The sequence below is a fragment of the Monodon monoceros genome, unplaced genomic scaffold (genome assembly GCF_005190385.1).
Source record: "Monodon monoceros isolate NGI ecotype Baffin Bay Population unplaced genomic scaffold, NGI_Narwhal_1 Super_Scaffold_21, whole genome shotgun sequence".
Lineage (NCBI taxonomy): Eukaryota > Metazoa > Chordata > Mammalia > Artiodactyla > Monodontidae > Monodon > Monodon monoceros.
The window spans coordinates 76,304,510-76,330,064 of NW_021703778.1; the positions used below are offsets into that span (position 1 = coordinate 76,304,510).

The following is a 25,555-nucleotide window of genomic DNA, read 5'->3' on the forward strand; positions in this document are numbered from 1 at the left end:
GCGAAGTCCCTCAATGAATAGTTTTGACTGAGTAACTTATAGGAGGAAAGGACAGATGGGAACATATGTAGATTTCTAGATTTTAGGGCATTCTACATTTTCTATTACTTATACAGTAAGATAATCAGGGGAAGGGGTACGGGAAGCATAGGGGATTAGAGACTTGCCGATAGTGGAGAGCAGGTTAACTAGAAAAATATAATGAGATTTCCAGACACTGTTCAAAGCCCATTTAAGGCTAACATTATTATATTTAGTGATGCCAATCTATTCAGCAGGACAATTTACTATGACAAGGTACAGGCATTGAGAAGCATGTTAGTCCACCCGGGGTGGAGGACATAGTTGGGGAAAAGAGGAGTGTTGGGGCAGGCTTAAGAGTAAGTAAGAGGGGGATTGTAATGATGTACCATTGAATCTAAGATGGATAAGGAGGGAACTGAAGAATGAGAATTAAGTAGAAGCTTTCAACAGACTGGAGGTTCTGATAAAGTAAAAAAGACAGTTATGGTGAAGTTCTTAAGCAGTCAAGCTAAAGGTTATCAGGCTGTAGTTGGACAGAGGGATGTTCAAACTACTGATTCATAACAAGATAGGGTTTCTAGGGACAAGGTCCAGGTTTTTGACTGGGATTGGGAGGTTGATGTAAGGGATGAGGCCTGCATGTTAAATGAGTTGTCCACAGTGACTCTGAATTTATCAAGATGGAAGATGGTTAGAGAAGAGAAAGTAAGACAAGAACCTGAATGCACATATTAGCAGATCATCTCTACAGAGGCGGTTAAATGGGCGGCAAAGTCTTACAAGTAAGCGTCAGAGAAGGGCTTTTACAAGAGGTGACAGTATATGGCACCTTGCCCCCACTTTTGGAACCTGGGAAGCGAGAATACTAACCCATGTGAGGGAGCTCCAGGGGACGCAGCATCCTCAGAGAACAGAGAAAAGCTGATCTGGAAGCGGGAATCTCAGAGGAAGATCGGTTTGAAGGTAGGAGGTTGGGGAGGCGACCGAAGCAGCAGAAAACCCTGACACTCCTTGTCCTTTATTTACCTTCCTCCCAACCTACCGCCCGCCCACGCTACACCAACCTCCCCAACTAGAAAACACTCAGAAAAGAGTGTAAGCACACCGGCTCTTTTCAACTCCCCGCGGAAGTACTCACACCGGAACTCCTCCATGTCTGCGCTTCCCCATTGGCGGAAGCTTCCGCCAGCTTCTACTCACTTCCGCCCACGACTCAGTTGGGCGGGGCTTTCCCTAGAAGTCACTTCCGCCCGACCCCGCCCCTCGTTCCCTTTTTGGCCGTTTCCGGCCTCAGGCCCCGCCCCATAGCGTGTGACCCCGCCCCCTTCCCGCCCCGGGCCGGCAACCCGGCCCCGCGGCGCCGCTTCCGGTGCGGGCCCCGCCCCGGCTGTGGCCCCCGGCTGCGGAGAAGTCCGAAACGCAGCTGCCGCGCCGGGGCCTGAGTGGCTGCCTCTTTCACCGCTGGCGGATCCGGAGCGCCCCGTACAGGTAAGCCGCGCGGTGCCCAGCTCCCTCAGCCTTGGCGGGAGCGAGGGCTGTGGCAGGTGGAGGGGACGGCGTAGTAGGAGGAGAGGCAGGTGTGTAGGGGAAGACGTGAAGACGCGGGCCAGTGGAGCACGGGGGCCAAGGAGGAAAAGTGAGAGCGCTGGGAGGAGCCCGGAGGCGCCCTCGCCCATTAGGGTGATATGAGATAAAGGGATGGGAAGAGTGAGGGGCCCCTGGGAACCGAGAGGGCTAGAATAGGTGGGGTTGGGACAATCTAAGAAGAGCCGGCGGATTGGCTGGGAGGGCTCAGTAGAGGTAAAAGTGATAGAGTTGGGTTGTGGGGGTATAAAGAATGGCGGGGGGTGGAGGTGTGGGGCTTAAAGGGGGCTGAGGCCAGAGGGGTCCGGCAGCGAAGGTAGAGGGAATGGTGGGCGAGGCCGGCTTCAAAGCTGCAAGGAGTCCGTTGCGCCGGGCTTAGAGGTTCGGGAACTTTAGGAGAAATGAGGGAGGGAGCCGTGTGAAAAGATGGAGTGGATTTAGATTTCTGAGACCCAAGTTTTCTAAAAGTAGGCAGGTGGTATTGTTGTTTGGATCAACTAGCTGCTTAGGGACAGGGGAAAGATAGGCTCTTTGGGGGAGGGTGTGTGTATCGAGTTGTAGAACTGAGTCATCTCAGTCTTAACTAAAGAGGCTGTGAGACACCACCCCCTCTGCTGGGGACAGCATACAGAGAAGATGGTGCCACAAGATGAGAAGCAGTTGTTCAATGACTGGCAGGACTTGCATGAAAAATTATCCCGCTTGTGATTGATTGATGTTATAATGTTGTAAGGAGAATTAAAATGACCACCGAATTATTTTCTTTATTCTTTGGTTTACTTTTCTTTGATGCAAATTGTTTTTATTTTAAATGAACACTTTTGGCAACTGGATTTAATATGGGTGTAAATCTTTGCATGCTTTGTTACACTATAAAAAGGGCTATAGCAGAATGAAAGTATTGCTTCCGGCATAACTCACTTTCTAAAGTGCCAAGAGAGGAAGTAAAGGGAGTAAGAGGCAAATTGGAATTTGAATCTTTCACAGAATGCAAAAGACAAAAGCAGTGCTTCTAAGATTAAACAGAAAATGAGAATTTTAAAATTTCTACTTTTTTGCCTAACTTTAAAAGTCCTACCTTTTTTCTCTAACCCGGTTTTTAAAAAATGCCTAAATCCAAACAGTTTTTATTGCTAGGAGTGTGATTACTTCCCCATGAATTTTTGAAGATACCTAGATATTTAAGTTTTTGGGTTTTTTTTTTTTAATTTTTCTACCCAGTCCTAAAACAGTGGAACAACGCAAATATCAAGTCCCAACCTGTGCAGTACAGCTTCTTCTTTCATGTGATGACAACGTTGTACGCCATGTTGCAAGTCCTGTTAACCTAAAATTTGCCCATGCATAGTAATCCATTCAGTTATGGAGACTTGCTGAGGAAGCATAACTCAAGTGAGGTTTGCTGGGGATGGGGGCCTGGAAAGGAGGAAGGGAAGGGGGGTTGGTTAGAGGAGGAGAGGGTGTGAAAGGGGTGTGTGTTTGGAGACTGATTGGTAAGAATGCTGATAAACCTGCCCCCAGAATACTTTTGGCCTGAAAGCCTTTTCTTTTTGTATTCGTCATAGAATGTCATAGAAGTGAATCAGAAAGAAAGGGGATGTGAAGAGATTTACTAGGCTGTTTATAAAAAAGAAGCTTTGCCTCCTTTACACAATATTGATACCTGTTTCCAATTAATTACCTTAAAAATCTCCAGAGGAATTCCCCGTTTGTTTTTTGAGTGCCCATTGCAATTTGAAACTCTTGCCTCCTTGTGTGTTTCTTTCTCTCATGTTGTTGAAATTGGATTCTTTTTGAGGCTATAATGTCTGGTTAGCATTGGCTCAGCCCACTCAAAAAGCAGGCTTGGCAGTTTGATCTGGGGAATTTTAAAAGTTTAAACCTAAGAGCAGTTTGCTAGGTTCTGCTTTTCTATGAGAGAAATCTTGCCGTCTGCCTGATAGCTCTGTGTCTTGCTTAGATGGTAATACCTTTCTCTGATGGGCCTGGGGACCTAAGCAATATTCTCTTTCTTGTAGGCAGGCCCTTCTTTCCCTTTTTTTTAATTATGGTTTTCATAGTCGCAACCTCTGTACAGTGTAAACCCAGTTGCTTTTTCAGTAATAAACAGATTAATGTTTGATAATGTTGAGGAAGAGAGATCAGAACACAGATGTTTGCAGACTCAATGTCATCTGGATTTACTTCGTTTTAAACCCACAGTAGTCCACCGCAGCTGCGATTCATCCTGTATTTCTCCTCTAAAATCCTGTTCCTCTTCTGCATACTTTTCCTTACCCAACTCCCACCACCCCCTACCCTGCCCTATCCCCACCTCAAACTCCCACCACTTACTCATCTTAAAACTCAGGTTTACGGGCATATGTTTAATGCTCAGAACTCATACCCTTTACTGGAGAAAAGAAAACCTTTTTATACCTGCTTTACATTGTTGGTTTTTTTTTTCCTTTTTCTTTTCTCCTTCTTTGTGGTTTCTATTAATCACTTAGAGGTTTACACCCAGTGTGCCTGCCGGGCTGTGCCCAGGTTCAGAGCCATGCCAATCGGTGGGTGAAGCTTGAGGCAGTGATGGAGCCACTGCAGCCTCAGCAGAAGCAGCCGCCGCCGCCGCCGCCACCGCCGCCGCCACCACACCTGGCTCCTCTGCAGATGGATGCCAGAGAGAAGCAGGTTCAGCAGATGAGAGAAACCCCGTTCTTGTATGCCCAGAAGCTGGTCACACAGCAGACTCACCTTTCTGCCACACCTGGGAGGCCTTCTGGCAGCCCTGCCCTGGGTCCCTTAGCCAGAGTTCCACCAGCCCCAGGAGTGGCCCGAGTGTTTGAACGGAGCAAGGTGAACTCAGAGCCTGAGGAAGAGGAAGGAGGTTTGGAAGATGAGGATGGGGTTGATGAAGTTGCAGAGGTGGCTGAGAAAGAGACCCAGGCTGCTTCCAAATATTTTCACGTGCAGAAGGTGGCTCGCCAAGACCCCAGAGCCGCACCCGTATCTGGTCTGCTGCTTCCAGCACCAGAGCTCCCACCACATGGACAGCAAGCTAAAGAAGACCATACCAAAGATGCTCCTAAGGCCTCAGCTTCAGTCTCCACAGCAGGGCAGCCGGGCTGGAATCTGGATGAGCAGCTCAAGCAGGTCAGTCTTTCTGGTATGGGGGCATTATTTGTTCTCCCTAAAGACTAGCCAGGGAGAGGTACTGGACTGCCAGGGTCTGTGCCAGTCTGTGCCTTCTCAGCCTACTTCAGTGACCAGCAGCCTAGACGTGAATAGACTGAGTTTTTTCCTCATAGTTGTTTTCTTGATTAGAGCAGTGAAATGTGTAAGTTACTCCTAATATAGATTGTTCCAAGTTTAATATGGAAGACCAAGTACAGTCTTCTTTTGTTTAAAGGAAGAATGAGGTTGCAACAGTGTTATGAGGGATATCTAAAAATGAGATGTGTGGCTCTAATTTCAGTTTTTCTAATAGTAGTTTGATAAGAGAACAGTCTTGCCTAACACAGTGTCTTAGCTCCAGGCTAACCCAGGATCATGCTTTTTAAGGTCAGTTTTGTTGTTTTGCTCCTAAACATAACTGATGAGAACCTTTTGCGTTGTGTATATTTTCCAGCAAAGAGTCTTTAGACATGATTTCATTTCACCCTTATATCACCTCCTTTGAAACAGGGCAGGGTAGACCTCACAATTCCCTTTTTATTTTTTTACTTTTTTTTTGCTGTGCTGTGCGGCTTGCAGGATCTTAGTTCCCTGACCAGGGATTGAACCCAGGCAGTGAAAGTGCAGACTCCTAACCACTAGACCTCCAGGGAATCCCTCACAATTCCCTTTTGAGCCAAGGCAAGCTTCAGTGATTCCCAAACATGGCAGAGCATCAGAGTCATCTAGGAGTTTTTAAAAATATAGATTCCAGGGTCCTAATGAATTATCCTAGGGGGTAGAGCCTAAGGAATCTGTGCTCTTTGCCTTCTAATTCTTCTTGTGTTTCTGACTTGCCATGCCGCTTTTCTTCACCCAAAGAATGGGACTGATGATCAGTTCTTCCAGGCTAAGTGACTTGTTGGTGATTAGGCAGGGAGTTCATAATAAAGCCGGTAATATTTGGGTACTCCCCATAAGCACATACACTCCATGTGGTCCAGTGGTGCTGTTGAGAAATTAGTTGTGAAGGGCTATGGATTTACACAGGGCATCCGAGAAGTCATATGAGAAAGGTCCTTTGCAAACTGAAAACTCAGCATCTTTCTATCAAGGCGCCCTGCCTATGCAGTTGATCTGAGTTTCACAGTAGCAGTGTTTGTAGTAGATCCCAGAGCCAGCAAGGTGGGGTTCAAATCCCATCTCTTCCATCTATTACCCTTGTGATCCTTTGGTAGGGCTCAATTCCTTTGAGCCCTCTGTGAAATCAAGATAACGAAGCCTACCTCCAAGGATGTTGTGAGGATTAACAGAACCAGCATGTGGTGGGTAGTAGTGCTCCAGGTGCTCTTTCATGCAAACAGTGCCATCCTCTGCTGCATCCACACAGACATGCTCGGAAGCGGGGGAGACGCTGAGATGCACAGAGGTTTTCCCTCAGATCACCAGGGAGGTAGTGGCAGAGCTCGGACTAGGATCAGAGAATGCCAGCTTCCCCGACAGCAGCAGCCTGGCCGCCAGCCCAGATCCGCCTCCCGGCTGATTGCTTTGGTTTAGCAAAACATCTGTGACTTGCCGGCAGCCCCCGCACTGCTGTGTGGTTGGCAGAGTTCCATGCTGGCCGCTGAGTCAGCTCCTAGTGGGATCCCGCCCTGACAGCACTGGGAAAGTTCAGGCCCGAGGTGGCTGGGCTGCCCCCGCCTTGGCAGCTGGCCAGCCTCTGCGTGTGTGCGGTCGTTCCTAGAAAGTACAGCCTCGTGCGAGGAACAAGTGGAGCTCCAGAGCCTGTCTGTCTTCAGGAAGTGCAGCAGGTGTTGAGGTCAAGCCATTAGAGCTTTGAAAAAAGACACTCTGCAGAAGTGGCGTGTGTGTGCACACACGTGTGCGCCATGCAGGCACCCAACACTGGTTCTAGACAGCATCAGCCCCGTGGCTACACAGCTCAGTGCTTGGGAGGCTGGCTGTTGGCTTCTGAAACCCTTTGAGTTCATTTTAAGTTTCCGAGGCATACTCACTAATTATAGACTGCCTGGCAGAGCACCTGCCAGAATGTTTTTAAATGCCAGCATAGCTGAGGCCTAATCTCGCACCCTAAATTTACCCTCCCCCTGGATTTGGAGATCAAGAGCTGGGTTAGGGGGTCACTGGGTAACGATGACTTTAAACCTTAGATGTGTACCTTCTTTTCTCCTTTTGAATTTAATTTTTCAAGATTGATTTGGTCTGTGCCCTCCTCCTTTATCTAATCCTTCTCCTAACAGTGGTAAATAATGTGCTTGGGGATTTTTTAAATGTTTTAGTTGTGCTTTGGAAGGGGGACTAAAAAAAATATATCCTAACGGAGAGCCTTTAGAAACTACTACAAACTGTGAGACTAGCTTTTCTTAAAAATTATTCAAAGTCTTTTGTTTCTTATGCAGTTAACTTCCAGAGAGCAGAAAAAGATCTTATTAATGGGTGACGGTGTCCATTTTGTTCTTTTACATAACAAACTTTTATCGAGGCTTCTTTAGGCCAGGCCTCTGCTCCAGGGGCTAAGGCATGCTTCTCCCTTGAAGAGCTCACCAGCTAGGTTTAGCAGAGGCAGTGTGGGAACTCAAGGGGGATTGAGTCTTGGGTTGCAACAATTCTGCTCTGTCCTGACTCAGTTAAAGCCCAACTGTCCAGTCTGAGCTATGCTGCAGATATTTTAAAACAGAGTTTTGTTTCAGATATTCATACACCAAGATGAAGTTGATTTTGTCTACAGCATAGCTAACATAGCTTGGTAAATCAACAGAAATACTCAAAAGTATTTACAAGATTGGGGCTGGTGTGGGGGCCGCAGCGGGCATCTGCCAACTGCAAAGCAAAATTTGGAACGCTTAAGGGCTCCACAGATTATCTTTTGTTTCTGATATCACATTCTTATAACATGTAAAGTCAAAATTATTTCATGTTTTCTCCTTGAAGAAACTCTTAGAAAGTAATTTGCTTCTCAAGGCCTGGATTGTTAGAAAGAGTGTGGCATCCTCTGACACCAGAGCGATGGGAAGATGGATAATGCCATTGAGCCAAGCTTCTAAAACCCATCAGATTTCGATGGGCAGAGTAAGTAATTGTAAAACAAGACAGCAGAGAGCTGAGTGTCCCTTCTCTCAAGGGAGATCAGTAGAAGCCTGTCAACATACAACCAGCTAGGGGTGTTGCTGGCCTGTTAGGGGTGGTCTTCTGTCCTTCTGGAAAGAGAGCAGTTCAGGCAGTGCAGGCTTTGTCTGTCTTGAGCCCATTAATGGAGCCAGTTTTCCAGAAGGGCATAGACTCCTTCCCATAGGATAGGAAGGAAGATGAATGATGGCTTAATGGGCATATGAGAGCCAGAGAGTGTGTCTGATTTTCTGTATATGTTGGCGGTCTCTTGGATTACTGAGTGTGAGAAGGAGGAAGGTTGACTGACTGCTTGGTCTCCAGAATCCATTACCAAGAGTTCCTCTAAGTAGTGAGGTGTGGTCTCTCGGGCTAGGCCTACTTTTCTGGGTATGCACTGCATGTCTTTGGAACATTTGATGCTTTTAGTAAGGATTGTGCAGACTATTACCTGAAAATAAATAAGATCATGAGCTTTCTCCACTTTCTTTGTAGGTCACTTTGCATGGCCTTAGCTCCAATATTCATAGTGGAATCCATCTAGATCAGTGTTTCTCAATTGGAGGTGATCTCCCCAACCCCTCCTTCTCCCAAGGGATGTTTGGCAAAGTCGAGAGATATGTTTAGTTGTCATGACTGGGGCAGGTGGAGCTGTACTGCTGACATCGCGTGGGTGGAGGCCAGGGATACTACTAAACGTCCTGCAATGCACAGGACAGTCCCCCACAACAAAGAATTATCTGGCCCCCAAATGTCAGTAGCGCCAAGGTTGAGAAACCCTGCTTTAGACTGTGTAATTAGAACGAGAACATATGCTGTGCTTTCAGACACTGCCCTAGACTCTTCCTTTGTGTTTTGGTCCTGGAAACTGAAGTGTTTGGCAACCTTGAGTTTTCTTCACTTCTGTTTTCAGTATCCGTGCTGAGTTTGTGTCTTCTGTCGTCATCTGGGTGAGCAGACTGTCCATCACTTGGGGGAGGATTGGGACCTAGAACTTGTGCTCTCTTATTTGGCTCTGTCAGTGGCTCTTCAGCCTGGTGTTCCATGATATCTAAGATGTCAGTGGTGATTTGTGAGAGCGCTCGGTCGCCCTTCTAGACTTTAACCCCCAAAAGGTCAAGGCATAAATACTCAGCAAACTTGTTATGTAGTAAAAGATGTAATTATTAAGTCAGCATTGGTTTTGGAGCCAAAAGATGTGGATTTAGATCCTAACTCCACCACTTGCTTGCTATAGTGCTTGGCACAGATGTCCTACCCTACCTTTCTGAACCCATGCATACATCTCTCCCAGAGGATGATAATCCTCTCTTGCCATCCGCAGGGAGCAATTTTAAAGATATTACAAAGATGGAAGAAGAAAATAAGTGTGAAAGATCTTTGTAAAATTTATACCATTAGGCAAAGATTAGGTTGAATTGTCATTAGCACCTAAATACTTTTTGTAGCTGTAATTTTTCAATTTTTACTATCTTTGTAGGGTAAGATGTTCCATAAATCTTAGTGCTCTAAAGCAACTCCTTTTCAAATTTTCTAGAACTGTGACCAAACTCTAGTATTCTAGGGTTCTCTGAAGCATTTCAGGATTATGTGAGTTAAAGCCATTGCACTCTTGAAGCTGCTTCTTTCCATATTAAAATAGGGATATTTCTCCTTTAGGTAGAAGTAAGCTTTGTTTATGTTGAATTCTTATAAATACATGATTAGGGACTTAACTTGGGTCTTTATCTTTCTTAGCAAAGACTAATCCCTCCATGTGTGTCCCAGATCCCATCCCCTCCTAATTTTCAGGGGCCTGCTTCATCAGTGAACCCATTTCCCTGACTCTTGGAACTCTCTTCTGAAGTTTATTCCACACTAACACATGTTCTACTATCCCCAAATTAAAAAAAAAAGTCTCCTTTTAACCAGTAAATCTGCCTGATTTGATTGCTACCAGGAAATGAGAAGTCACTTTTTATTTTTTTAATTTTATTTTTTTTGGCCATGACACTTGGCTTGTGGGATCTTAGTTCCCTGACCAGGGATCAAACCTGGACCTTCTGCAGTGAAAGTGTGGAGTCCTAACCACTGGACTGCCAGGAAATTCCCGAGAAATCAGTTTTTAAAAATTTTCCCTTGACTGCACATCTCTTTCCAACATGTTCTGTAGTCCTGACTATCCACGCACTTACCACAACAAAGCCTCTCGGAAATCGTTTGCACTCCGTACCTCCACTTTGTCACCTTCTGCTTACCCTCAACACACTTCAGTCTGGCCTCTCTCTCTTCCATATCCCTGAAGTTCCTCTTGGTAAGGCCTCCTAGTGATCACCATGTTTCCAAGCCCCGCCTGCTCTCACCTCATTTGATTTCTCTGTAGTATTGAATTCAGTAGACACCTCTCCTTGAAACATTTCCGTTTCTTCCTTTCTGTAGCCTCTCCATTGGCTTATTTTCTTTAACCTCTTTCTCTTCTTCTATCTAACCTCTAGAACTCCAAGTTCCCCAGGGCTCAGTTTTAAACCCTCTTCTTTATATGCTTTCCCTGGGCAATTTCTTTTACTTTCATGGCTTTAAGTACTATCCACAAGCCACTGACTCAATGTGCATTGTTTGAGCCCATGTTTCCATTCTGAGTTCAATGGATATATTCCCAACTACCTTCTTGGGATGTTTTACTTAGATGTTTTACTGGCACCTCACGTTTAATACATGTAACTCTTAATTTCCAACCTACTCCCACGCAATTATTTCCTCTATTTTCCTTCTCTGTAAAGGGCATTTCTACCCACTTGGTCATTCATATCAGAAACCTTAGAGCTGACTATCTTTGTATACCTCCTACTCTGTCACTCCATCTGGTAATGCCCAGTTTATCACCAATTCTTATCAGTTCTCCCATCTAAATATCTAGAATCCTGCCACTTCTCTTCTCCACCATCACCTACTTGACCCACGCTTCTTACCTACTGTTGTAACTATCAACAAGTTTCTGTGTCTTCCCTCCTCCATTCTCATTCTCCACACAGCAGCTAGAGTGATCTTCTAAAAACCAAATCAGATTATGTCACTACTTTAATGCCCTCGAAGTTTGTCATCAGTTGCTCTAATTGTAAAACCCCAAATCTGCATAATCTGATCCCTGCCTGCTTCTCCAGCCTTATTTTTGCCAGTATCCTGACCTATCACTGTACTCCAGTCACCCTGGCCTTTGCAATGCTAGTCGTTCTGCCTAAAACACTCCTTCAGGCTCTTACCCCAGCTTCCGTTTTCACCTTAAACATCACTTTCTCAGAGGCACTGTCTTAATCTTTAGTGTAGGTCATGTTACAGGCATACCTTGGAGATATGGCGGATTCGGTTGTGTATATCACAATAAAGTAAGTCACATGAATTTTTTGGTTTCCCAGTGCATATAAAAGTTATGTTTACATTATACTGTAGTCTAGTAAGTGTGCAATAGCATTATATCTAGAAAAACAGTGTACATACCTTAATTTAAAAATGCTTTATTGATAAAGCATACTAACCATTATCTGAGCCTTCAGCAAATTGTAATCTTTTTGTGATAGTAACATCAAAGATCACTGATCACAGATCACCATAACAAATATAATAATAATGAAAAAGTTTGAAATATTTCAAGAATTACCAAAATGTGACACAGAGACATGAAAGTGAGCAGATGCTACTGGAAAAATAGCACCAATAGGTGTGCTCCAGGGAGGTCCGCTCGGTGCTTTGTGACGGCCTAGAGGGGTGGGACACGGAGGGTGGGAGGGAGGCTCAAGAGGGAGGGGATGTGGGGATGTATGTATACTTATAGCTGATTCACTTCGTTGTACAGCAGAAACTAACACAATATTGTAAAACAAGTATACTCCAATAAAGATAAAAATTTTAAAAACTGGTGTGCTCAATGCAGGGTTATCACAAACCTTCAGTTTCTAAAAACAATGGAGCACCTGCAAAGCGCAGTAAAGCAAAGCACAATAAAATGAGGTATGCCTGTATATGTTGTCACTGAACATTATACTTTGTGTGGTTTGTCTGTTATGAGTCCTGTAATAGATGGTAAGCTCTAAGAGGATGGGGACCTTGTCTGTTTTGCTTATCATTGTGTCCCAGCACCCAGCAGAATAATGTCAGATAATAGGCGCTGCATAAATATTTGTTTCCTCTGCTTTCTTTTAATTTGCCCTGGTTGGTTTTTTTTTTATGTGAAGAGCACCATTTCATTTCTTTAAAAAAATGCTTTTTTTATTTTAAGAGCAGTTTTAGGTCACAGCAAAATTGAGCAGAAACTGCAGTGATTTCCCATATACTCTCTGCCCACACACATGCACCGCCTCCCCACTATCAAAATCCACCAGAGTGCTGCATTTGTTATAGTCGATGAACCAACACTGAACCATCATTATCACCCAAAGTCCATAGTTTACATTGGGGTTCACTCTGTGGGTTTTGACAAATGTATAATGACATGAATCTATCGTTATAGTAACATACAGAGCAGTTTGGTTGCCCTAAAAATCCTCTGTGCTCCAGCTATTCATACCAACCTTTTCAGATTGGCTTCTTTCACTTAGTATTATGCACTTCAGTTTCCTCCATGTCTTTTCATGGCTTGATAGCTCATTTCTTGTTAGCACCAAATAATATTCCGTTGTCTGGATGTGCCACAGTCTGTTTATCCATTCAGCTACTGAAGGACATTTTGGTTGCTTCTAAGTTTTGGCATGTATGAATAAAGCTACCATAAACATCTGTGTACAGGTTTTTGTTAGACATAAGTTTTGAACCCATTTGTGTAAATAACAAGGAACATGATTTCTGGATTGTATTCAAAGAGTATGTTTAGTTTTATAAGAAACTGTCAAACTGTCTTCCAGAGTGGCTGTACCATTTTGCATTCCTACCAACAGTGAATGAGAGTTCCTGTTACTCCACATCCTTGCCAGCATGTCGTGGTGTTAGTGTTGGGGATTTTGGTCATTTTGTTTAAATTGAATTTTCATTGAGATAATTGTATATTCACGTGCAGTTCTAGAAATAATTTAGAGAGATTCCTGTACACTTTGTCCAGTTTTCCCCCAATGGTAACATTTCATAAAACTGTAGTATACTGTGACAGCCTGGATATTGACATTGATATGATCCACTGATCTTATTTAGATTTCCTAAGTTTTACTTGTACTCTGTGTGTCTGTCCTGTTTTTAAGCCTATTTAGTTGTATGTTTAACACATCTGAAATTCTTTTTACTTAACAAATGCGTTTGAAGCTGCAGATTTCTCTCAAAGTTGCTCTTTTGCTGTATCCCACAAGTTTTGATATGCAGTGCTTCCATTGGTTAGTACTAAACGTTTTAAAATTTCAGTTGTGATTGATTCTTTAACCCATGAGTTGTTCGAAAGTATTTTTTAGTTTTCAAATACGTAGGTTTTATCTTTTTAAAAAACATTATGGCTTATAATTAAGCTCTAACCATCGTTGTTAGAGAACTGGTGCGTTATCAGTTTTCTGGGATTTGTTGTGATATCCTTTGTGTTGGCCTTGTGTATGATCAGTTTCTATAAATTCTCCATATGTGCTTGGAAAGAATGTATATTCTATATTTAATAGAGGTGGGGTTGTATAGCTGTATGTTGGATCAAGCTTTTTAATTGTGTTATTCAGATCTTCCTTATCCTTACTAAGTTTGTGTGATCACTTTCAGAAAGAGGTGAATTTAAATATTCCGGTGTAAGACTGGCTTTCTTTCTTTCTTTTTTTTTTTTTGCGGTACGCGGGCCTCTCACTGTTGTAGCCTCTCCCGTTGTGGAGCACAGGCTCCGGATGCACAGGCTCAGCGGCCATGGCTCACGGGCCCAGCCGCTCCACGGCATGTGGGATCTTCCCGGACTGGGGCACAAACCCGTGTCCCCTGCATCGGCAGGTGGACTCTCAACCACTGCGCCACCAGGGAAACCCATGACTGGCTTTCTTTTGATTAGTATTAGTGCATTTTTTCCTTGTACATTCCAGTCTTTATATTTTGAGACCACATACAAAAGACCTATAAGCTGTCTTTTTTATTAGGTTAATTTAATTTAATCCATGTAGTTATTAGAACTGGTGATACATTTGGACCTATTTCTGCCCTCTAACTTTGGATTTCCAGTTTAACCATACTTTTTCTTTGCTTCTTGTTTTCTCCTTTCCCGTCTTTTGTTCGTTTGATTGAACATTCTTTTCTTTTTATTTTAAATTAATGAATTTATTTATTTTTGGCTGTGTCGGGTCTTCGTTGCCGTGCGCAGGCTTTCTCTAGTTGGGGCGAGCGGGGGCTACTCTTCTTTGTGGTGCACAGGCTTCTCACTGTGGTGGCTTCTCTTGTTGCGGAGCACAGGCTCTAGGTGCACAGGCTTCAGTAGTTGTGGCACGCAGGCTCAGTAGTTGTGGCTCACAGACTCTAGAGTGCAGGCTGAGTTGTTGTGGTGCAGCAGGCTTAGTTGTTCCACAGCATGTGGGATCCTCCTGAACCAGGACTCGAACCCGTGTCCCCTGCATTGGCAGGTGGATTCTTAACCACTGTCTTTTTCTCCTTTACTGGCTTAGAAGTTATGCTTTCTGTTTCTGTTCTTTTGTTGATTAGATTTAGACTTTCATTACTGACTTTTTATACTGCTTTCTTTTTTATTAATTAATTAATTAATTAATTAATTTGGCTGCACGGGGTCTTAATTGTGGCACTCGTGTTCTTTGTTGCTGTGTGTGGGATCTTCGTTATGGCATGTGGAATCTTTAGTTGCGGCACGTAGGATCCAGTTCCCTGACCAGGGATTGAACGCAGGCCCCCTGCATTGGGAGTGTGGAGTTTTAACCACTGGACCACCAGGGAAGTCCCCTACACTACTTTTAAACAATATTAGGATCTCAGAAATTCTAATGTAGCTTCTGCCTCTCCACTTCCATCATCCAATATTCCAATTTGTTTTACCCCCACCCCCAAATTAGGGTTTTTCTTTTCCCCTACCAGTCAATAGTTACTTAAACTTCCCAACAAGTTTATCCATCTTTTTTTTCACCATTACTTCTTATATCCCATTCTTTCCCTTTGGGTTCAGTCTTCCTTTTTTAGTAACTCTTTTAGCAGAGATTTGTATATAGTAAACTCAGTCTTGGTATGCCTGAAAAATTTTTTTTAAATGTATGTCTTTCTTGGGACTTCCCTGGTGGTGCAGTGGTTAAGAATCTGCCTGCCAGTGCAGGGGACACAGGTTCAGTCCCTTGTCTGGGAAGATCCCACATGTCACGGAGCAGTTTAGGCCGTGTGCCACAACTACTGAGCCTGTGCTCTAGAGCCTGCGAGCCACAACTCCTGAGCCCACGTGCCGCAATTACTGAAGCCCATGTGCCTAGAGCCCGTGCTCCACAACAGCAGAAGCCACTGCAATGAGAAGCCCGTGCACCACAACGAAGGGTAGCCCCTGCTTGCCACAACTAGAGAAAGCTCTTGAGCAGCAACAAAGACCCAATGCAGCCAATAAATAAATAAATAAAACTAATAAAAAATAAAAATAAATGTATGTCTTTCTTTATCTTGCCCTTATTCTTGTACGATCGTTCACAGCTTTAGATTCTAGATTGACCATTGTTCATCTTAACGCTTTGAGGATATGATCCCATTTGTCTCCTAGCAACTATTTTTGCTGTTGAGAAGTCTATTATCAGTTTAATTGTCACTGTTGTGAATCTTTTTTTCCTCTTTCGTGGCTTTAAAATTTTTACTGACTCTGCTATTTTGCACTTGTACTAGTGTTCTGGGTTTGAACATATTTTTATTTACCCCACTTGGGCCTTGATCTGCTCCTTCAACCTGATTTGTGTCATTTTTTTTTCTTGGCTGCTATTTTTCCTTGACCACTATTCCTTTTTTTTTTTCTTTTTAAGAAATATTTATTTATTTGGCTGTGTTGGGTCTTAGTTGCGGCATGGGCTCTTCATTGCGGCACGCAGGCCTCTCTCTAGTTGTGGTGTGTGCGGTTTCCAGAGTGCGTGGGCTCAGTAGTTGCACCCTGTGGGCTTAGTTGTCCCGCAGCATGTGGGATCTTAGTTCCCTGACCAGGGATCAAACCCATGTCCCCTGCACTAGAAGGCAGACTCTTAACCACTGGACCGCCAGGGAAGTCCCTTGACCACTATTGTAATAGAAGTATTTGAACCTTCTCATTTAGCCTTCTTTGTATCCTTTCTTTTATAACCTTATCTCTTTATGTCTTTCTCCTGCATTCTGGAATATTTTCACATTCTGTTTTCCAGTTTCTAATTCTCTCTTCAGCTCTGTCTATACTACTTAATCACTTTAAAAAAAGTTTATCTTAATATTGTGTTTTAATATCAGTTCTTTTTTAGTTTTAAAAAATCTGCCTCTTCTTACCATGTAGTTTCTATTTCTTCCTTTAGCTCTTTGAACATCTTTAACTTTTTTTTTTTTTTTTTTTTTTTTTTTGCGATACGCAGGCCTCTCACTGTTGTGGCCCCTCCCGTTGCGGAGCACAGGCTCCGGACGTGCAGGCTCAGTGGGCATGGCCCACGGGCCCAGCCGCTCTGTGGCATGTGGGATCTTCCCGGCCTGGGGCACGAACCCGTGTCCCTTGCATCGGCAGGGGGACTCTCAAGCACTGCGCCACCAGGGAAGCCCTGAACATCTTTAACTTTTAAAAAACTTTATATGGACTTGTTAAAACTCTTTATTATGGGAATTTCATATATACAAAAGAAGAGAATGGTAACGAACCACCTGTGTCCTTTGCCCAGCTTTTAGCAGTTACCAACCAACATTCTGCCATTGTTTAAACATGCTTGTTTTTGTTTTTTTTTAATATTTTATTTATCTATTTATTTTTGGCTGTGTTGGGTCTTTGTTGCTGCGCGCGGGCTTTCTCTAGTTGCGGTGAGCAGGGGCTACTCTTCATTGCAGTGCACAGGCTTCTCGTCGTGGTGGCTTCTCTTGTTGCAGAGCACGGGCTCTAGGTGCGTGGGCTTTGGTAGTTGTAGCATGTGGGCTCAGTAGTTATGGCTTGCGGGCTCTAGAGCACAGGCTCTGTAGTTGTGGCACACGGGCTTAGTTGCTCCACGGCATGTCGGATCTTGCCGGACCATGGCTCGAACCTGTGTCCCCTGCATTGGCAGGTGGATTCTTAACCACTGAGCCACCAGGGAAGCCCTAAACATGCTTGTTTTTTATTTCTTTATTTTTTTAATTTTTTGCGGTACACAGGCCTCTCACTGTTGTGGCCTCTCCCGTTGCGGAGCACAGGCTCCAGACGCCCAGGCTCAGCGGCCATGGCTCATGGGCCCAGCCGCTCCGCGACATGTGGGATCCTCCCGGACCGGGGCACGAATCTGTGTCCCCTGCATTGGCAGGCGGACTCTCAACCACTGCGCCACCAGGGAAGCCCCAACATGCGTGTTTTAAAGATGCTTTTAGAATGTCTGTATGTGTATAACTGAGTCACTTTGCTGTACAGTAGAGATTGGCACAACATTGTAAATCAACTATACTTTGATAAAAAAAAAAATTAAAGGTGCTTTTCGATTATTTTATTATTACCTCTAATTCTTGGGGTGCAAGTTCTCCTTGTGTCATGTTACTCTCCCCTTTGATGGTTTGTTTCCTCTTGCAGTGGTTTGTTTTTGTTTTTGTTTTTCAGTGTAATCCTATTTTGAGTTGGGATTTGTTTCCATGGGAGTCCCATGTGTTTTGGATTATGGAAGCATTCCTAAGGGGAGCTTTGTTTTCTCCCCTGCTGGGGCCCTACAAGTTTAGCTGGTTGCCATTGGTTTGGGATATGAATTTGGAGTTTACGTTTGTACCTGGTGAGAGCCTGGGTTTCCATTTCTTATGGACCCTCTTTTTCCATGTGGACCCTAGCAGATGGCAATGTTCGTCACTTCTTCTCCAGGTTGGTGGGCAGTTTTTTAGGCCCTAGTTCATGGGAGGGTGGAAGCGTAGTCCTTCCTGGCCTCTGGCTTTATGCATTTATCTCAGCTCTGGTTCCTGGCATGCAGGAGGCCTGCAGCCTGGACTCTTCTCCCATAGGGGTGATTAAATCCCCAGTACTCAGCCCTCAGCTGTTAAAAACTATATCTAGGTCCCTTTTCCCTTGAGCCCTTCAGCTTCGGTGCCTGCTCACTGCTCTCTGATTCCTTCCTTTTTGTTTCTGGCACTGTGCGCTCTTGGTTTCAAGCTTAGCTATGTGTGTAAGGGGTGTGGAGTGTTAAATTTTATCTAGCATGTCTAGTGAGGTTTTCTTTGGAGACGGGGAGGTGGTAGAGTTGCTCCACATCAGACTATCCTCGCTCATGATTCTGTTTGCTACTTTGGTTTTTTGCTTGTTTGTTTTTGATTTTTAATAGCTTGGACTTTTTAAAATCTCTCCTGTGCTGGATATTTGCCTTATTTCAATGAGTTGTGTGAAGTAAGCCCTGATATTATCCCCCCTTTACATGTTTGTTTTATTTTACAGATGAGGAAAGAAGGGTGAAATGGGCTGCTTGTGGTCTTGGAGTTGGGAAGCTGGGCTATGAACACAGGTGGTCCGACTTCTGCCTCCATGCCTCTCCTCTTCCTATTCCAGAGAGAGCAGGGCAAGGATACTCTTTTCTCAGTGGTTTCATTACTCTAAAAATAACTTTATTTTTTCTGATTTTCCAAGTAATTCAGACTCATTTTAGAGAATATAAAAATTTGTAAAGAAGAAAATATAATCACCACAACCATTATAACTTAGGTATAAATGTAAACATTTTCTTGTATTTCTTTTGTGTTTTGTTTTAAATGCCTATTACAGGCTAATTTTTTTGGTTTTATTTTTGTGCCCAACCTTCATTACCTAACAGCCCATGAGCAATTTTTATAAAGTGTTTATTATTTTAAAGTGTTATTTTAAAATAGTTTAATTTTTAAAAAACATATACCGAAGTTATATTGACTCAAATAATTTTTAAAGTACAGAAATGTGTAAAGTAAAAGTCGGCCTTACTTTCCACAGGTCATTGTTGTTAACAGTTTGGCCTATACCTTTTTAGAGCTTTTTCTCTTCACAAATACATTTGCTTGTTTTTAACAACTTACTTTTTATTCAGGAGTTTTACAACTTTTTTACTCAGTATTATGACTGTACTTTGATGCGTGTTTATAAAGATTTATTTATTAATGTTTTTATAATCATATCTCAAAATTATATAAGTAATGTGAATAGATGCTCATGAAAAATTGAAACAATATAGGAAAATACAGAGTGAAAACTTATAGTTTTAAAACATATTGTAGTGTTCTGTTGCCTACTCTGCTCCCTCCCATCCCAGAGAAGGCCACAGTTTGGCATGAATCAGCTTCTGTGGCTGTTTCTGTATATTTACCTATTTAATGTGTAGTCACAGAATGTGTGAGAGTATGTGTGTTTAGTATAAATACAAACTATCTTTGTAGATGCCGTTTGACCCTTTGCCCTTCTGTCTTTATTTCTGTGGTAGGATAGATTATTCTAGAAGTTGAATTTGCCGTATCAGAGGGTATATGTATATTACTATCTTTTCATATGTTTATTTGCCTTTTGTATTTGTTCTGTGACTTACCCTGCTTGTAGCCTTTGCCCATTTTTCTTTCTTTTTTTAACTGTGAAAAGCACATGAGATTTACTCTAACAAATTTTTAAGTGTATAGTTCACAGTATTAACTGTAAGCATAATGTTGTACAGTAGATCTTTAGAACTTTTCCATTTTGCATGACTGAAACTTATACCCATTGAACAGCAGCTTCCCATTTCCCATTCTTCTCCCCTCAGCCCCTGGCAACCACCATTATACTTACTGCTTCAGTGAGTTTAACTACTTTAGATACTTCATGTAAATGGGAGTGGCTTATTTCACTTTATTTACATTTATTTAAATTTTTATTGACATGTTTACATTATTTAGCATAATGCCCTCCAGGTTCATCCATGTTATCACATATTGCAGAATGTCCTTTTTTGTGACTGAATAATATTCCATAGTGTGTATAAACCACGTTTTCTTTATCCATTCATCCATTGATGGACGCTTAAGTTGATTCTATATCTTGATTATTGTGAATGGTGCTGCAATGAGCGTGAGAGTACAGATATCTCTTCAAGATCCTGACTCCAGTTCTTTTGATTAAATACCCAGAAGTGAATATTGCTGTATCATATGGTAGTTCTATTTTTTCAGAAATCTCTATACTCTTTCCCACCGACAGTGTGCAAGGATTCCAGTTTCTCCACATCCTCTTCAATACTTGTTAATTTCTGGCTTTTTGTTTGTTTGTTTTTTATAATGGCCATCCTAGCAGATGCAAGGTGATATCTTGTGCTTTCAATTTGCATTTCCCTGATGATTAGTGATGTTAAGCATCTTTTCATATACATATTGGCTATTTGTGTGTCTTCTCTGGACAAATATCTATTCAAGTCTTTTGCCCACTTTTTACTTGGGTTATTGGTTTTGGAGGAGTTGTCAAGTTGTAGGAGTTCCTTATATCTTTTGGATATTAATCCCTTATCAGATGTATGGTTTGCAGATATTTTATCCCACTCTCTAGGTTTCCTTTTCACTCCATCTCCTTTATCTCCTTTACTGTGCAAAAGCTCTTTACTTTGATGTAGTCCCATTTGTCTATTTTTGCTTTTGTTGGCTGTACTTTTGGTGTCATATCTAAGAGATCATTGCCAAAACTAATGTCATGAAGCTTTCACCCTATATTTTCTTCCAGGAGCTTTACAGTTTCAGGTCTTACATTTAAGTCTTTAATCTTTTTTTTTTTTTTTAAGATTTTTTGATGTGGACCATTTTTTAAAGTCTTTATTGAATTTGTTACAATATTGCTTCTGTTTTATATGTTGGTTTTTTGGCCGTGAGGCATGTGGGATCTTAGCTCCCCAACCAGGGATCAAACCCACACCCCACACATTGGAAGACAAGGTCTTAACCACTGGACCGCCAGGAAAGTCCCAAGTCTTTAATCATTTTGACTTGATTTTTTATGTGTGGTGTAAAATAGGATCCATTTTCATTCTTTGCATGTGGATATCCAGTCTTCCCAACACCATTTGTTGAAGAGACTGTCATTTCCCCATTGTGTATTCTTGGCATCCTGTCAAAGATCAGCTGACTGTATGTACGTAGGTTTATTGCTGGGTTCCGTATGCTATTCCATTGGTCTATTTGTCTGTCTTTATGCCAATACCATACTGTTTTGATTACTGTAGCTTTGTAATATGCTTTGAAATCAGAACGTGTGAGGCATCAGATTTGTTCATCTTTCTCAAGATTGTTTTAGCTATTGGGGATCCTTTATGGTTCCATAAGAATTTTAGAATTGTTTTTTCTCTTTCTGTTAAGAAGTGCCCTTGGGATTTTGGTAGGGATTGCATTGAATCTATAGGTCAGTTTTGGGTAGCATGGACATTCTAACAATATTCAGTTCCTCCAATCTATGAACACAGGATGTCTTTCCATTTATCTGTATCTTCTTTGTTTTCTTTCAGTAATGTTTTGTAGTTTTCAGTGTACAAATCTTTCATTTCCCAAGTTAGATTTATTCCTAGGTATTTTGTTCTATTTGATTCTATTGTAAATGGGATTGTTTTTCCTAATTTTCTTCTCAGGTTGTTTGTTGTTAATGTACAGAAACAAAACTGATTTTTGTATGTTGATTTTGTATTCTGTAACTTTCTGGAATTCGTTTATTAGATCTAACAGTTTGTGTGTATGTTGTGTGTGTGTAATCTTTAAAGTTTTCTACATATAAGAGCATATCATCTGCCAACAGAGGTAATTTTATTTTTTCCTTTCCAGTTTGGATGCTTTTTTACTTCTTTTTTTGCCTAATTGCTCTAGCTAGGGCTTCCAGTACTATGTTGAATAGAAGTGGTAAGAGTAGGCATCCTTGCCTTGTTCCTGTTCTTAGAGGAAGAGCTTTTAATTTTTCACCATTGAGTATGATGTTAGCTGAAGACTTTTCATATATGGCCTTTAAAATGTTGAGGCCATGCATTCTTTTCCTAGTTTGTTGAGTATTTTTATCATGGAAGGGTGTTAAATTTTGTCAGATTCTTTTTCTGCATCTATTGAGATAATCGTGATTTTTATCCTTTGTTCTGTTAATGTGGTATAGCACATTGATTGATTTTTGTATGTTGAATCATCCTTGCATCCCAGGGATCAATCCTGCTTGGTCATGGTATATGATCCTTTTAATGTGCTCTCAAATGTGGTTTGCTAATAGTTTATTAAGGATTTTACATCTGTATTCATCGGGTAGTTTTCTTGTAGTGGCATTTTTTGGCTTTGGTATCAGGGTAGTGCTGGCCTCATAAAATAAGTTTAGAAGTATTCCCTCCTCTTCAATTTTTGGGAAGAGTTTGGGAAGGATTGGTGTTTTAATTCTTTAAATGTTTGGCAGAATTTACTTGTGAAGCCATCTGTTCCAGGGCTTTTCTTTGTTGTGGGGTTTTTGATTACTGATTCAGTCTCCTTACTAGTTATAGGTCTCTTCAGATTTTCTGTTTCTTCATGATTCGGTCTTGGTAGGTTGTAAGTTTCTGAGAATTATCCATTTCTTCTGGACTATCCAGTTTGCTTGCATATAATTGTTCACAGTAGTCTCTTATAATCCTTTTTATTTCTGTGGCATTGTTGTAATGTTTCCTCTTTCATTTCCGAATTTGTCTTCTCTTTTTTTTCTTAGTTTAGCTAAAGGTTTGTCAATTTTGTTCATCTTTTCAAACAACCAACTGTTAGTTTCGTTGATGTTTTTCTGTTCTCTGTTTTGTTTATTTCTGCTCTAATCTTTATTATTTCCTTCCTTCTGCTAACTTTGGGCTTAGTTTGTTCTTCTTTTTCTAGTTCCTTGAAGTATAGTTAGGTTGTTTATTTGACATCTTTCTTGTTTTTTAATGTAGACTTTTATTACTACTATAAACTTCTCTCCTAATACTGCTTTTGCTGCGTTCCATGAGTTTTGGTATGTTGTGTTTTTGTTGCCTTTACCTGGCTTTCTATTCTGTTATCTTTTTCTTATTGATATGTAGTAGCTCTTTTGCATAGGTCCTTGTCTTTGTGTTTCAAGTATTTTTCACACTTGTTGGTCTTTCAACTTGATTGTAGTTCTTTGATCAGGTAGTTTAAATTTTAAATTTTTTGATGTTGCTAAGTCTGTTGATTTTTTTCCCTTGATGGTTTCTGTCATACTTAAAAAGGCCCTCCCATCCCCAATATTATAAAATATATAGTTATTATTTTATGGTTGTATTTTTTATATGTAGATATTAACTGCATCTTGAATTAATGGGAAGGATGTGAAGTAGGGATCAAACTCCTTTAAAAGGCAGTGTTAAATGGCTGCGGTGTTCTGTCATGTGGATAGCACCTTCATGTGTTGCCTGTGCCCTTATTGTCACACCTTTAGGCTATTGTAATTTTTTCCTATTAAAAATACAATCGTACTATATTTCTAGTTGCTTCTTTCAGGTAGATTCATAGAACAGAATTACAAGATCAGGAGAGACTAAGAAAGTAAGGCAGTTACAAGCAGGGAATTGAAGGTACACTGCCTGCATTTGATTCTCAACTTGACACTCTTGGATCACTTTGCAGCCTTCTTCAAGTCACTTCCTTGTGTGTTCCTTGTTCCTTGGTTTTCTCATCTGAAAAATGAGGGTAATAATAGTACCCAGCTCAGAGCATTGTGCTGAGGTTTTAACTGTTTAATGCACATAAAACACGGGATAGGTCCTGGCACGTGGTTAAGTATTCAATTATTATTGGTTGTTGCTGCTGCTGTTGTTTTTATTGTGATGGGTATTTTAAGGCAAGTGACTTTCAGAAAAGGTCATGGTATTTTAATATTTCCCTATGGGAATATAGGAGATCCCATTGCCCCAATCCTTGTTATCATTGAATATTGTCATTTTTGTAAAGCTTTTCTAATTTTACGTATGAATAACGGGCTCCTTCTTTGCCAGCCCGGGAGAGGGGGTGCACTCTCCTCTGTGTATCCTCTTGAACCTCAACATTAAACTGTTTTCTTTAGGAAATGGCTTATATTGCCTTCTAGATCCCTTTTATGGAGTTGTATTTTAGAACTTGAAGTCCACCTGCTTTTCAGTATGTGATTTTTTTTTCCCCCCCAAATTCATCAGTCAGCCCGCAGCAGTTCTCCTAAGTTCATTCCTGTGACTTGTTCTTCAGGTACTGATATTTATTTGAGCCCCTACCATCTGCCAGGCCCTGTGCCAGGTGCACAAGCCTCACAGAGGAGTAAGTTACCGTCTCTGTATGAGAGAGACTTAGCCTGGGTGAGGCAGCGGGCAGCACAGGGGCAGCCGGCCTCAGAGTTGGAATGTGTATACCGTAGTGCTGTCCCCCAGGGTGTGGGGCTGTGGGGTTGGGAGAAGCCCTAGGAGATGCTCTCAAAGTTGTAAACGGGGCTGACTCGAAACACAAAGTGCACCTGTGTGTTCTGCCTGAGGAGACCTTCTCTGTGGAATCCCACACTTGAAAAATTTTTTTTACTTTATAAAATAATTCATCATAGCTTTTTTTTTTTTTCGGTACGTGGGCCTCTCACTGTTGTGGCCTCTCCCGTTGCGGAGCACAGGCTCCGGACGCGCAGGCTCAGCGGCCATGGCTCACGGGCCCAGCCGCTCTGCGGCATGTGGGATCCTCCCGGACCGGGGCACGAACCCGCGTCCCCTGCATCGGCAGGTGGACTCTCAACCGCTGCGCCACCAGGGAAGCCCCATCATAGCATTTTTTAAAAAGGTGTTCCCCAGTCCGGGAGGATCCCACATGCCATGGAGCGGCTGGGCATGTGAGCCATGGCCGCTGAGCCTGCGCGCCCGGAGCCTGTGCTCCGCAACGGGAGAGGCCACAACAGTGAGAGGCCCACGTACCGAAAAAAAAAAAAAAGAAGTGTCCTTCCTGTACATTTAAAATATGTAGTTTGAAGAAAAAAGTTTGATGACACTTTTCTGAAGCACCAACTTCGGGCAGGTTTCTTGACTTCTGTTCTCCCACTCAGCTCAGCTGTGGCTGAGCTGAGCTCTCCAGCTCTGGCTTTCTGAGCTCTGTGGTGTGAAGTGATGTCAGCAACCATTATGGACGTTCATGTGGTAGGTAGTTCACGGGCTGGAATAAGCAGTGCTGCCAGCTCGAATTCTGCAGATAAAAGGAGCTGGGACTTTCCTCTGTGGCGCTCAGACTTAGACTTGGCTGGGCCACTTCACTCTTTGGCATAGAGGTGTCCTCATCACCAACAGTGCATTTTAGTTTTTCTTCCTCCTTTTGTAGAAACACCCCATTTCTGGGCAGTCTTCTTGATTATTGCATGGAGTGATTATATGCCTAGATGGAAAGGTTGGACTGCCACCCTCTCTCCCCTCCCCCACCCTTCCTCCTTTCTACTGCTTAATCAGAAAAGTGTCCCTTGGCTCTTTCCAAGCCACCGAGTTTGAATTGATCTTTGTTGCTTGTAAGAGGTGGGGAGGCACTTTCTGGTTCCTGCTAAAGTTACCTGACAGCGGAAGGTGTGCATCTGATAATTATAACTCTAGTGCTTCCAAGGCCTGAGCGATTGAGCTAAGAGCAGTAATCCTGATCTTATCAGGAGGGTTTTGTAGTCCAACAGTGTTGCTTA

The 25,555-nt window shown here is 42.4% G+C and overlaps 1 protein-coding gene across 2 annotated transcripts in view; it reads left to right on the plus strand.

Moving 5' to 3' along the window:
• Positions 1-1,426: 1,426 nt before the first annotated feature.
• ARID3B (AT-rich interaction domain 3B) overlaps positions 1,427-25,555 on the plus strand; it is a 53,951-nt gene continuing 29,822 nt past the window's right edge. For both annotated transcript variants that reach the window (XM_029239089.1, XM_029239090.1), the window contains exons 1-2: positions 1,427-1,512; positions 4,098-4,740. In XM_029239089.1, the coding sequence (XP_029094922.1) occupies positions 4,177-4,740 (564 nt within the window). In that variant the 5' untranslated portion in view covers positions 1,427-1,512; positions 4,098-4,176. The remainder of the gene's footprint in view (positions 1,513-4,097; positions 4,741-25,555) is intronic.